This window comes from Carassius carassius, chromosome 20 (genome assembly GCF_963082965.1).
Source record: "Carassius carassius chromosome 20, fCarCar2.1, whole genome shotgun sequence".
Taxonomy (NCBI): domain Eukaryota; kingdom Metazoa; phylum Chordata; class Actinopteri; order Cypriniformes; family Cyprinidae; genus Carassius; species Carassius carassius.
In genome coordinates this window covers 3,498,870-3,513,010 of record NC_081774.1, presented here as the reverse complement: position 1 = coordinate 3,513,010, position 14,141 = coordinate 3,498,870, and the positions used below count along the sequence as shown (strand labels likewise).

At 36.6% G+C, this 14,141-nt stretch overlaps 1 protein-coding gene across 1 annotated transcript; it reads right to left on the bottom strand.

Annotated features, from left to right (window-relative positions):
• Positions 1 to 859: 859 nt before the first annotated feature.
• Positions 860 to 7,945, bottom strand: mcm6l (MCM6 minichromosome maintenance deficient 6, like). The gene is made up of 17 exons (XM_059501191.1): positions 7,835 to 7,945; positions 7,611 to 7,757; positions 6,949 to 7,059; positions 6,197 to 6,446; positions 5,028 to 5,193; positions 4,711 to 4,856; positions 4,480 to 4,630; positions 4,148 to 4,289; positions 3,929 to 4,070; positions 3,614 to 3,721; positions 3,344 to 3,499; positions 2,663 to 2,791; positions 2,318 to 2,479; positions 2,127 to 2,229; positions 1,710 to 1,910; positions 1,195 to 1,334; positions 860 to 1,118 (listed from the first exon to the last, which is right to left on the bottom strand). Exons 1-17 carry the CDS (start codon positions 7,927 to 7,929, stop codon positions 996 to 998), a joined length of 2,472 nt encoding a protein of 823 aa, XP_059357174.1. The 5' UTR covers positions 7,930 to 7,945; the 3' UTR covers positions 860 to 995.
• Positions 7,946 to 14,141: the final 6,196 nt, after the last annotated feature.

Sequence of the window (14,141 nt, the reverse complement as noted above, 5' to 3'; positions counted from 1 at the left end):
TTTACAAAGAACCAACAAAACATATCTTTAATTGTAGGGGCAATTTTAGTTGATTGGAAACAAATGGGTCAGCATGGACATCATTTTAGAGGACTATGAAAACAAATGTTGCGATTTGAAAAAATTAAGATCAACATACTGTATGATAAATTTTATAAACATAATTTTGCTTTGAGTAATTTGCCATCTTTGATAGGTTTCAGCCATAGACTGTATAAAAATATGGACGTAGTGTCCGTGACGTCACCCGTGGACTACTGAAGAGTTTTTGAAGCCTAAAGTGTGTAGAGCGGGCCGTCGCCATCTTGGCAGCGCGTCACCGCGCGACTCTCCCGGACAATCAAAAATGGGCAAAAAGGCGGGAGCTAGTTGCTGTAGCCACGCCCACGTAGCGCGCCGGCAATGTCAGCAGCGGCAATCTCCCTGTCACTCAAGTGACCACGCCCTTAATTATGCAGAACTTTAAGTCTTAATATAATTTAAACGGATGAGTTATAAACAAATTCACCCCCCTCACAGTTGTCATGAAGGGCAAAATTAGCTATTTAGACCAAAATCATTTTTTGAACCAGGCTGTAAACATGTTTTTTCCTGCTGTAAAGTTGGGCATTTTAACATGGGGAGTCTATGGGACTGACTCCCTTTTGCAGCCAGCCTCAAGCGGCCAGTCGATGAATTGCAGTTTTAGTCACTTCCTTATTGGCCTCACGAGAGAGAGCGGGAGGTTGGCGCTCGGTTTCAGCAGTTTTCTTTAAATTTTTTACAACAAAATTACAACCATACAACAATTAAAAAAAAAAAAAATAGATACTGGGATACTGGGATCCACCGCCATCTAGTGTTCAATAAACAAATGACACAAATGCAAAATATTCCGTTTATTTTTATTTTTTTGCTTCACTCGATCAAAAATGTTGCATATTACATTAGTCATAAATTCAGATAATAGAAGCATCAGTAAGTAAAAATGATCAAGGTTTTTGAAGCCAGCTTGACTAGTCTTCCAGTATATAATTGGGATTCACCACCAGGAACGGATCCTCCTCCATGACAGGCTCATCTCCATCCTCATGGATCTGCTTCAGTCCTGTTTTAGTCAGCTCTATGATGATATGATCCTTAAACAGAAAACATTGAAGGCATGTTACACTGCTTCTGCTTCAAGTAAACTGTGTATTAAAGAGTTAAACTAACATAATGGATGAGTCTGTAAAGCACTTTCTCAATGAGATTCTTCTTGGCGACGAGTTCAGCTTCTGAATCAATTTCACTCTCCATTTCCTTCAGGTACCAGTTAATGAGCTCACTTTTCTTCAGAGATGACTCCTCATCCACTAAAAACACAAATAAAGCAGATTATACTGTACATGTTTTTCATCATTCTAGATCTACACAACCTAGTGCCTGGAATCATTTGAGCTCAAAATAAATTCCATAATTAACGAAGACAATTCCCACCAGTAAGTTGAACAGTCACTTAAAGAATTGCACAGTAAAGCATGGTTTCAATAGAAAAATAAACATGACAGACTGACGCTGTTAAAATAAAAAAATATTTAAAAAAACAGAAAATAACTAAATATTTTAATACTGAAATAAATAAAAATCTCATAAAATGTACTAATATATATATATATATATATATATATAAAAGGTATCAAGCGGATGTACAGACATTGTTATTGTAATGGAAAAAAATCAGGGCTCACGTTGTTCCATCTTTTGCATGTGCAGCACCAGCAGGTTAGAGACTTTCTTGTACTCCGCAAATGACATTTTAAGAGCAGGTTTGGATGCAGCTGGCTTCTCCTGCTTTTCCACCTCATCAGTGTCCATGGCCTCCACCGGATGGCTGTTCACTTCAGCTCCATTCTGACCTTCAGTCTCTTTACCAAACAGGTCATTCTGATCTGTGGAAGAACAACTCAAATCAGTCATTATCTCTGATGTTTGATTTTAATAAAACCATTGCTGGTAAAGTTATACTTTTGTGATGGACTACAAAGCATTTGGCACAACGCATTTGGACAATTAAGACACACTTAATTGCCAGTAAGCGACATACTGAGATTTCTTTTTTTTTTTTTTACAAAGGAACTAAATGGTATAAAAGCTGCCCATCTCACCATTGTCATCATGCTCCTGGTCAAAATTAATGTCGGGGGAGTCCACTCGAATAATAGACTTATTTAATAGTCTAAACGCCTCTTTCACATGTTTGGGATGAACCTTTCCAAAGGTAGAGGAGGAGGACACATTTCAATCTTTACATAAGCTATGTCTGATGCATACTGGAGCATGATGAAACATCACACACCTCGTCTGAGCAGTAGAGTCTGGCCATGGCCTCAGACAGACGCAACATGCTCTCCAGCTGCCTCACTGTGATCCGCCAGGCTGATTTGGTGGTTCCACCTCCATCCCTCTGCCGCAGACGCTTGTACTGGTCCACCACGAACTCCTGAGCCTCTGGTGAGATCTACAGATACAGGGTTATGAGGTCAATTATCATCTTCATTAATCATCGTTTTCTTGTCATTCCAAACCTGTATGACGTTATTCTGAATGTCTAGCCACAAAAAGTGACAAACAAACATTGAGGTCCACAGCAAAGGACAAGATTTCAGTCAATAGCAACTTGAATAAATGTACAGCATCTTGCCTTTGGCTGAAACTGCCGGGCGAACAGAATGTATCTCTGGATTTCTTCAGTACTGTAAACTCTTTCTACCGACTCAATGTTCCTGGCATGAAGATCTACAATCCGCCGGGCGATGGCATAGTCTGTAACCTGGTAGAAGAACAAATGAATAAATATTGTTTCTCTCTTTACTTCACATAATGTACACCAGCATTCAAAAGTGGAGCCAGTAAGAATGATTTTAAAAGATGAACCTCCTCTCACCAAGACAAATCAAGAATACATAAAAAAAATAAAAAAAAAATGTTGATATTGTGAAATATTATTTCAATTTAAAATAACTTTTCCATTTGAATATATTTCAAAATGTAATTAATTCCTGTGATGCAAAGCTGATTTTTCAGCATCATGACTCTTCAGTGTCGCATGATCCTTCAGAAATCATTCTAATATTTGCAGCTAAAGAAACATTTCTTGTCATTCTCCATATTGACTATGGTCGTGCTGCTTCATATTTTTGTGGAAATCATGATAGTTCAGGATTCTTTAATAAACAGTAATTTAAAAAGAACAGCATTTATTTGAAATATAAATCTTTAGTAACATTATGAAGGTCTTTCCTGTCACTTCTGAAAAATTTAATGAATCTTTGCTGAATAAAGGCATTACTTTCTTTATAATATATATAACCCCACATTTTACCTCATTGCATTCATCCACCAGTATGAAGAAGAGATCAAATCTGGACATGATAGGTGCTGACATGTTGACGTTCTGCTTGAGAGACTTGGCGCGGTTGTATCTGCCATCGATGGGGTTTGCAGCAGCCAGGATGGAGGTGCGAGCATTCAGTGTGGCCTTGAACACACATACAGGTCAGACAAGGTGGATTACGGAATAAATAGAGAATATTTTCAGACATTACACGTGTGAGTGAGTGAAAGAGTGAGAGAGCGAGAGAGAGAGAGACACCTTAACGCCCGCCTTTGTGATGGAGATGGTCTGCTGCTCCATGGCTTCATGAATGGCCACCTGGTCCTTAAGGTCCATCTTGTCAAATTCATCAATACAACAAACCCCCTATAGACAAAAAATAGACATTACATATGCTGGGTCATCATATTTCTTTTAATAAATTTTGCCATTTAAAATTAGATAAAAAAAAAAAAAAATCCAATTTGCCATGCTTGTTTGTAGTGCTACACAATCTGCTCAAAATTGTGCGATTATATAACAATATTAGCTATTAAATAACAGCACCACCATTAATAGCAATACATAATATACATTATCGGCCAACATGAGGGCTCCTGCTTCGATGACGAACTCATGCGACTCCTCGTCTTTGACCACAGCGGCGGTCAGACCGGCAGCACTGCTGGCTTTACCGCTGGTGTACACCGCTCTGGGGGCGAAATCCTCCACATGCCTGAGAGAACACACAAATACATCCCATTCCCATTTACATTCAAACGGTCAGCGGTGTTTCTCGTGCATTTTATTTACTTGAGGAACTGGCTCTTAGATGTACTCGGGTCTCCAACTATGCACACGTTGATGTCGCCACGTAAAGACGTCCCCTCCATGGTCGTCTTGGCAACACCACCAAATAACATCAGCAGAATCCCACGTTTAATTTCATCATTTCCTGAAGAACAAAGCCATCGTCTGTTATCATATTTGAATTACTTATTAATTGGTTTATATTCATTGGTTTGTAGCCGAAACGGTTTCACTGTTTGTGCATTTGATATTTACTTCTAGTTATTTACCGATAAATAGAAAAAGGTGAATAGTATCCTGTGACCAATGTACAACACTGATTAGTGAGAACTGACCGTGAATGGTGGGGAAGAGACTTGTGCAGAGGTTGTGATAGAGATTCTTGTCTTGGCTCATCTCGAACACTTTCTCCCATTCCTGTACGGTCATCTGGTTCTTCACGCTCTCAGCTGTCTGATCCTCCTGACGAAGCTCCTTCCCTCCAAACTAAGAGAACGCAGATCAGTTGAAAGCAAATTAATATATATTATATATACACAAAGCAATAAAAAACGGCTGTGTCTCACCCGTGGGTTGGTTGGGGCCACATTGTTAGCCAGGAAGGCCAGTCTGTAGGAGAGTTCTCGGACACCCAAAGCCTTGAGCCCCTGAATGCCATCAGCCTCAAAGCCCTCCTTTCCAGTCACCCTGCTGCTGGTTTCTGCTCGCGTGCCTACAAAGATGAGAAGTCATATTCAAACATGCCTGAAAAGTACAGATAATAAATGGTATTAATAATAGGCACATCATCAAATGGCTTCCTATTTGTCTTCAAACAGTAAAGACACACCCAGCAATCGTAGACTATAAACTCTCTCGTATTAATATAAACAGAGAACAGTACCAGCGAATGCCATGACGGACACATCAGGCACAACTATCAGTGTGCCGGTGAAGTCACAGCGATCTCCTGCTTGTGCGGTTTCCACGGCCTCCGCCCTCAGAATCACCTCCATACTGCGAGGAATGCAGCCTCGCGGCAGCTCCGCCTGCGTCTCTTGGATGCGCACCTGATGAAGACAAGAGGGTTTAAGATCAATTACTTCTCAGTTCAACATCCATCCAGCAACCAGTGCATTTAGATTTCCGATTCATAAAGCAGCACTCAATATTTAGATGGTATAGCATTAACATTTGGCAAGAAAGATAAACATGATAAAGGAAAGAGACTGTATTAAACATGCACAAATTAAATTCTTGTTGCCATTTAAGCCAAATACTTCCAGTTGCTTACCTTTTAGTGCATCACTATAATAATAATGTATAGAGAGCTTTATGCAATACAGACAAGCAGTTTTACAGTAATAAAAAATAATAATAATGTTACAAACATTTTATTTATAATAAAAGACTGCTCATTTAATGTGATCAACACCTGGAAATTGTCAGAATTAATACATTTAAACCATTTAAGAAAACACTTTAATGCATGTAAATATGTGCCCTGTACGATAAAAATGATTTTGTTTTATTATCAGCAGTATCATTTAAGTAAAAATGTAAATTAAGAAACCATTATGAAACACATTTGCTATAAATGGAAAATTTCACTAAACGCTAACTACATAAGCTTCACTTATTTGGCAAAGGTAAAAAAATAAAATAAAATAAATATATATATATATATATATATATATATATATATATATATATATATATATATATATATATATATATATATATATATATATATATATATATATATATATATATATATATATATATATATATATATATATATATATATATATATATATATATATATATATATATATTTTTTTTTTTTACTATCACTTTGGATTTCTCATAATAGTTTCATAGCTGCAATTAAATAATAATAATAATAATAATAATAATAATAATAATAATAATAATAATTAAAAAAATGTAAATTGTTAAAAATCACAAGTAAAAATAAGTTGCTACTTTGGACTATCACTTTGGATGCTTTCGAAAACTTTTGTAGCTGAAATTGTAATTAATTAAAATAAATAAATTTCACCCCATTCTTACTTTCTGGAAGTCAACAAAGCGGGACTTGTTGGTGTCGAGCATGAATCGGCGGCGGTTGGCACACACGGGGTTCTTGCAGATGGTCGGCTGTGTGTATTTGAACTGCTGCTCCACGTCTTTGATGACGGACTGACAGTCCAGACAGAGGAAGGTGCCGCTGACCAGCTCCGGGTGCACAGGGTGGGTTCGCACCACCTGACCACTGATTCGTAACAGAGTGCCGATTCGGGCGGCGGAGAGCTCACGGATCCTGGACAGCACAGAGCAAATGACCTTACTCATTACACATGCAAAGAGGACAGTCAGTCTATAATATAGTCTAACATATAAGGAAATGTCAGTTAAATTATAAAGGTCAAAGAGAGGGTGCAATTAAAAATTACAATGATAAAAATAAAGTGAAATTACAAGAAGGGCTGCAAAACGATTAATCGCGATTGATCAATTCAAAAATATGTTTGTTTACATATGTGCGTGTACTGTGTAGATTTATTAAGTATATAAAAATAAACACACGTTAAGGAACACTTTTTATATATAAAATATTAGTATTTATATATAATAAATTATATACAAGTGTTTACACCCAAATACATAGGTATCTTTTAAAATATATACTTATATATAAACACCGTACACACATACAGTACACAAACTTTTATTTTTAATCGATTCATCATGATTAATTGTTTTGTAGCCCTAATTACAAGGATGATGTGAGCACTTTGGAGTTGATGAACTGAAATACATACTTTTGCCTAGATGGAAATTCTGAAAAAGCCACATAAAACTCTTTGGACGGTGGAATATTTCCATGATCTCTGGCAAAGTGTCGAACTGCTCGGCAGAGACACGGATAAACCCTGGAAAAACATTACAGATGGCAGTGAAAATATGAAATTAAGATGAAGCTGTGCAGCAAACGGACAATTTACTCATCCACCAGATGCTGACTTTACAAATCAGACATAAACGCCCAAAACTACCATTGTTTGCATATGATAATGAACAAACTGACGATTAAAAGCTGCTAACTTATACTGTTATTTACCAAAGGTGATAGATTAACTAAACATTTCTGACTATTATTATGTACGTTTCTTTAAGTTTGGTAACTGCAACTGGAAACTAGAAAAAGTCAAAATTATACATTCTTAATTTCAGAAAGTCAACATTAGTTTTTTGTAGGGTCGAAGTTATCATTAATAACGAATAGTCCTAGATAATATTATTTCATTAAAACATTTTAAAGTATTTTTTGTTTCATGATCCACGCATTGTTTGCACAGTATTTAATTACGGGTCTATTTGAATATCAACTGTTTTGGGGACAATAAATACTATTATAATAAGTGCAAATAATGAGGCACACTTTGAGATGCATATCTTTTCTCCAGTGCTTGTGGCTGTTCACCTGTAGTACTCCTCTTGAATGGTGGTGGCGAGCTGCTGGTTGTAGTGCTCGATGTTGCTGAAGCTCACGGTCAGTGTGTTTCTCTCCGGTCTGATCAGCTCTTGCGCGTCAGACAGATATAAAGCATCGCCGGTTTTATCCTGAAACCTAATTAATCAGACACATTTTAGAAGTGACGTTCATTTAGTACTTCGTGTAAAAGTACTGCAACCAAATGCACTCACTCTTCCAAAAACTCCAAAAATAGCTTCTGACATTTCTCGGACAGTTCATCGCGCACTTGCACGCCCGCGGACGCAGCTTCAACTCCGGGCTCCATCAGGTTCACACTCGGCTCGCGCACTCACACCTGTTCAAGATAATGAGCCAACCAATCATATACATGCGCCATGACGTCGACGTAATGACGTATTTTTATTTTTGAATAACAGTTTCAGTTCTACAGACGCCTTATATGGTGGATCAAAAAGTACTTTTGCCTTAATACATAACTTGGGGTTACAAAAAGTATATAGTAACGTTATATACTACGAAGTACATTTTTCAAGTAACTGTACTTCATTAGATTGTTTCAATATAAGACTTTACATATTTTAAACCACAATAACTTATCTTTGACTCTACCATAAAAACGTTATTTGAATAAAACGAGGATCGCTGTATGTGTGTGTGTGTGTGTGTGTATATATATATATATATATATACACACACATATACAGGGGCGGTTCTAGGGTGAGTGGAGATCTGGGGCTTAGCCCAGAAAAATCCATGCACCCGTATTTTTCGGACTATAAATCGCACCTAAGTACAAGTCGCATCAGTCCAAAAATACGTCATGACGAGGAAAAACATATATAAGTCTCACTGGACTATAAGTCGCATTTATTTTGAACCAAGAACCAAGAGAAAACATCACCGTCTACAACCGCGAGAGGGCGCTCTGTGTTTTCAGTGTAGGCTACAGGAGCACTGAGCAGCATAGAGCGCCCTCTGGCGGCTGTAGATGGTAATGTTTTCTCTTGGTTCATTTCTCTAGGTTCATGTCAAATTAATTTTAAAAGTGAAGTGACATTCAGCCAAGTATGGTGACCCATACTCAGAATTTGTGCTCTGCATTTAACCCATCCGAAATGCACACACACAGAGCAGTGAACACACACACACACACTGTGAGCACACACCCGGAGCAGTGGGCAGCCATTTATGCTGCGGCGCCCGGGGAGCAGTTGGGGGTTCGATGCCTTGCTCAAGGGCACCTAAGTCGTGGTATTGAGGGTGGAGAGAGAACTGTACATGCACTCCCCCCACCCACAATTCCTGCCGGCCCGGGACTCACAACCTTTCGATTGGGAGTCCGACTCTTTAACCATTAGGCCACGACTTCCCCCAAATATTTTAATAAATAAGTCGCACCTGACTATAAGTCGCAGGACCAGCCAAACTATGAAAAAAGTGCGACTTATAGTCCGGAAAATACGGTATGTGATTTTTTATTTTAATAAATCAGAAAGATTTACCATGTTTAAAATATACAAAACTAACAAAACAAAACAAACAAACAAAAAACTTTATCCCTTGTATCCTGACACATATGCTGATGTTGTGTCCCTATCTCACTTTTTTTTTGTCTCTGTCTCTCAGTTTTCTTTTCTTTTCCAATCAAGCCTGACTGGCTACACTCGTCCTGGTAGAACAGGGATAAGAAGCAAACATTAAGCAGTGCACTGACATACTCTTACTCTACAAAGATATAATATCTCCATCTGTTTCAGTTGTTTTGTAGCTCTTCCAGCATGTCATGGAAGTTAGAAATCTGGGTCTTTTATAATAAGTGAATTTTACATCAAATGCGGTTTATTTATTTATTTATTTTTTTAAAGCCTATTTAAATAAATATTTATTTATTTATTTGTAGAAATTTAAAAGATATCATAAATCCTCCAAAAACTGCACAAATATTGAGTAAAAACATTAACAAACAGAGTAAAATTACATTTGTAAAAAAAAAAACTATTATCTTGTTACAAAATTAAATGTTATTGTCTGGGGTCTCTGGAGACATGAGTGTGGACAGTAAACGAAGACCATCAGAGGGTTAAAGCCAAGTATAATTATAAACCCTGGGCTCTATACACTTATATTTTTGAAGGAGCATTTACACAGCACTTACAAATTGCATAAATAATCTTATGAGGCTAATATATCAAATATAAAATTTGGAATACAGAAATATGAAATGATGAAAAAAATTAGAGCTGTACTTTGAAATATCTACTTTGAAGAATTTTGAAATATCCATTTTAATTTTCAAATAAATTGATCTAGTAAACTACTACACGCCAACAAACCGCCTGGCTCCAAAAGATCAAATTTTATTGGCTGGATCGTACAGACGCTCATCGATGGTTGGCCAGTTTCCATGTCAGTCAGAGGCACTAGACTCAGTGGGCGGTTCTTGTCGGGTGTGAATGACAACGCGTAACCCCCAATTTCCACCAGATGCGTAACGGCTGCATTACGGCTCCGTCACGGCGGCGGAGTCAATAGGTTTCCATTAAAGTCAATGAGTGTATTTCCACTGAATGCGTTACAGTATGGAAGGCCAAAAGGGCCAAAACGTGTGAAACTGTCGCGTTAACGCGTATTTACGTGTTAACACGCAATTTACGCGTTAACACGTCATTACGCGTTAACGCGTATTTACGTGTTAACGCGTAAATTGCGTGTTAACGCGTAAATGGCGTGTTAACGCGTACCTAAATTTGGGACATTAGCACCACCTACTGGTTTGGTGCTGCTCTTCCTCAAACACAGAGAACCTAAATTAAGCTTGTAAATAGCAGTTTTTAAGGTGAAAATACATGTTCAACAATGACTTTTCAGAATATAGGTTACAACTAGGCCTACATATAATTACAGCATATTTTAAATTGGCCTCTGAAAGTCATGACCATTTTTACAATCACAATAGAAGTTGTGTTAGGATAATATTACACATTTCCTTCAAATTGTATTTTCATGTAGCCTACACTCCTACTGTAGCATATTTCTAAAGCATCTTTTTATAATTTAACTACTATGCATTATTTGTTAGAGAGCCCCTTCTGATAACACATTAAGCCTTGTGAATCTGATTGATATATATCGTATATATATCAACACACACTTTGCACATTATACATTATAATGTGTAAAAAAAGCTACTTTCAATCACCTCGCGCCCAACGACCTACCCACTGTAGATATTTAGTGGCAGGTGTCTTTTTGTCATAAACACAGGAATTTTGTGCAAATATACTGTCTGTTATTGGAAATGTAAAAAAAAAATTCTTCCACTTGCTTGGGCGAGAAAAAAATCTCTTGGTGTGACTAGGGCTCTTACTGGCGCCCCCGGCTGTTTGCGCCCTAAGCAACTGCCTAGTTTGCCTATGCCTAGAAACGGCCCTGGCTACATGTGTGTGAGTATCTCTCTGTTCTGGAAATTATTTTGAGTATTAAAGAAACTTTCTTCATCATCCTGTTCTAGTCTGTCTTCCACTCAGCGCGTTGTGACAATAGCCAGAACTTAGAGTTGTTTATTTTTTTACAACATTGTGTTATTATTTATTTTATTAACGAAATGTCAATCTTCGTGTTTATAACAGATCGAAGATACAATAAAATACAAAAATCTTCAAGATACAGCCTACAATCGTATAACGGATTGTCACCTTATAAACAGTCATTTGTGTGGTGGAATAAGCAATGCTATATGTTAGCATCTTATGAAAATTTATTTTGTGATTTTATTAGTTAATTAACTAATTATGCTAACTCAGTTTAATGTAAGAGCTGGGAACTAATTAGGCTACTAATTAAATCATGTCAGCTATTTAATGGGCTATTGATTAGAGTTGCCATAGACTAAATATTTTTCCTAGGGTCATTCATTTAAGCACGGACTAATCGCATGTTTATATTCAATCCTGAGTGCAAAGCGCATGCATATTGCCGCAAAGCACCGGCAAAAGTGGGCTAATGATAATAAATGTGTCTGAAAAAATTACATAGCATTTTAATTGTTTATTAATAGTGTATTCTTAATCAGTGTTGGCAGCAAATTTATCTCCATATAATAGCTGTAAAGTATAGATGCGCAGATGGCCTATAGGCCTATAGCCTATGAGTCATTCCACCGAAAGGGAATGTCTTTTCTTCTGTCCCCAGGAATAAAATAAAATAAAACAGCAATAAAATTGCATGAAAAAATAACTCTAAAATAAATTTTATTATTAAGCCTAATGTCCATTAAGCTAACTACAAATTTTAAATATATAATTAAAAACATTAGGATAATAAAAACTACAAAAAAAGAAAAAAAAGAAGCATTTTCTGCATGTCCCCATTTTGGCAATTGAGTGGAAAGGATAATAGGCTATGTATGAAAATATGTTTGGAACATCTAACTACACTAACTACCGGAATTATGAACGGCATCTGATCATTAGACTGTAAATGTCATTTTTGTTATGTCATATAGGCTATTAGCTATTGAGGTTTTGTCTTTAGACCCATACAACGATATTCTTGTTATAGGTTATGATATAGGCTATTACGGTCGGTGGTTATAGTCCATGTCTTATGTTATGTTTCTTTCTGTTTCCCTTCTGTGTCGCTCTGCCTCTATGAGCGCGCAGCTCTCTTTCTCATAGGTTGACGGCAATGAGGAGAAGAAACGAGAGAGAGATGCGTTCCAGACAGAGAAGCAGCGTCTTTGTTCTATGTTATGTTTGTTTTGTTATGCTTTACGAATACGAATTATTTTTCCGCATAGCCTAGTTGTTGTTGGCTATGTTAGATTATCTCAACCAAGCTTATTCAATGTTTTGTTAGCACAGACTGTTAGACCTTACCATTTTTTTTTTTTACAGTAAAATACTGGCAACACTGTTTTAATGGAAAATGATATTGTCAGAATATGGCCTTTATTTAGGCTACCGCAAGGGTTAACACTTAACAGTGCAGTTATTAACAATAAAAACTGCTACTTTGGGTAAAAAATGTCGTCCTGTGTTCCGTCTTTCAAACTTCTCAACGTGCATGCAGTGTAAATAAAGCCGTTGCATCAATGAAATGATAAAGTTAGTGCACGGCGCAAATTTAATACGAAAAAATAGAAAATCTGTTATATTTCATTTATTCAAATGTTTGTTTCTGAAGTCACAATTTAGCACAATTAATTTAAAAAGGGGGAGAAAAGGCAACTATCCATTGATACTGGAAAAACAAGAAAAAGTATGTCTGGTTTTAATTTTTAATTTTTGCATTTGCATTAGGCTCTGAAAATTTAATTGTGAAGTGCGGGTCCCTTAACTAGGCTATTTCTTATGTGCTTTTGTTTTGTTTGACTGATGGTGGCTAGCCTACTGGCTGAATGTGTAATTGCAAAGATGATTACTGAATAATGGTGAGGACTCCAAGTTTTGACTGTTGAACAATAAAAAAAGTTAAATTACAAAATAAACTTTTTCATTGCTTCTTTTCCATCTACTTTTTTAATATTAATGATTATATACCAACATAATTATCAGGTCAACAAAATAGAAAAGCTATGAAAAGCTATGAAATCCAGTGGTAAAATCACATCTTAAAAAAAGACCACCACCGAAGACTATAATTTGACCCAAGAAAAGCCCTGTATTATTATTATTATTATTAATAACAATTAGTATTAATATTATTATTAATAACAATTAGTATTAATATTATTATTAATAACAATTAGTATTAATATTATTATTAATAACAATTAGTATTAATATTATTAATAATAATAGGCCATATAGCCCCGTTGAGAAGAATTATGGGTAAAATTCGAATTCAAAATTTCGCACTAAGAAACGCCGCCGCCGTCCATTGGTTAGGAATCTGCCCGCGCATTATTTAAACTCCATTTTGTGATTTGAGGTCTTCGTTTTCGACAATCAAGATATTGAGACTTTGAGAGCTGATGGAGCGACACAGAAGGCTGAATTCTCTGGCAGATAGGTTCAGTTCTTTGATTCAAAACAGACTGGCAGAAGACGGAGAAAATTCTGCAGGAGAAGGACTAATCGACAGGTAAGCCTAGTAATGCTTGCTTAACTTGTAGGTTCGCATGGTAGAATGGGTTCTTATTCTTCTTTTTCTTATTACGGTATTATTATTATTGTTGTTATTATTATTATGCATACGTTCTAAAAAGCCTACCCAGCTAACATGAGTCCAGCGGGCCAGTGGCGGCCCACCGGCGGATCACCGACGCTTTCCCGACGGTGGTCCGCTATCGTGCCGCTGGTTTATAATAAGTGTTTTCTGGCGGACCACGGTCGGTCCACGATTTATAATCAGTTACTCATGCTAACCAAAATTCACTATAATGGATAAAAAAAAAAAGCAATGTACACCAATCTCAATGGCAGTTGCAAATTTATTTTTATTACATTAATTTTCAGTTAACAGATGAAATAGATGGGTCATTATACGAAAACGTGCCATTTTGTGTCCCTCAGA

What these genes read in the sequence shown, in the direction of transcription:
- mcm6l (XM_059501191.1), bottom strand. Translation starts at nt 7,929, where the DNA reads ATGGAGCCCGGAGTTGAAGCTGCGTCCGCGGGCGTGCAAGTGCGCGAT. An exon ending in TGGTGGATGAATGCAATGAG is followed by an intron (nt 2,792 to 3,343) that starts GTAAAATGTGGG and finishes TTCTTCTACCAG; the next exon opens with GTTACAGACTATGCCATCGC. An exon ending in CCAGGAGCATGATGACAATG is followed by an intron (nt 1,911 to 2,126) that starts GTGAGATGGGCA and finishes GTTCTTCCACAG; the next exon opens with ATCAGAATGACCTGTTTGGT.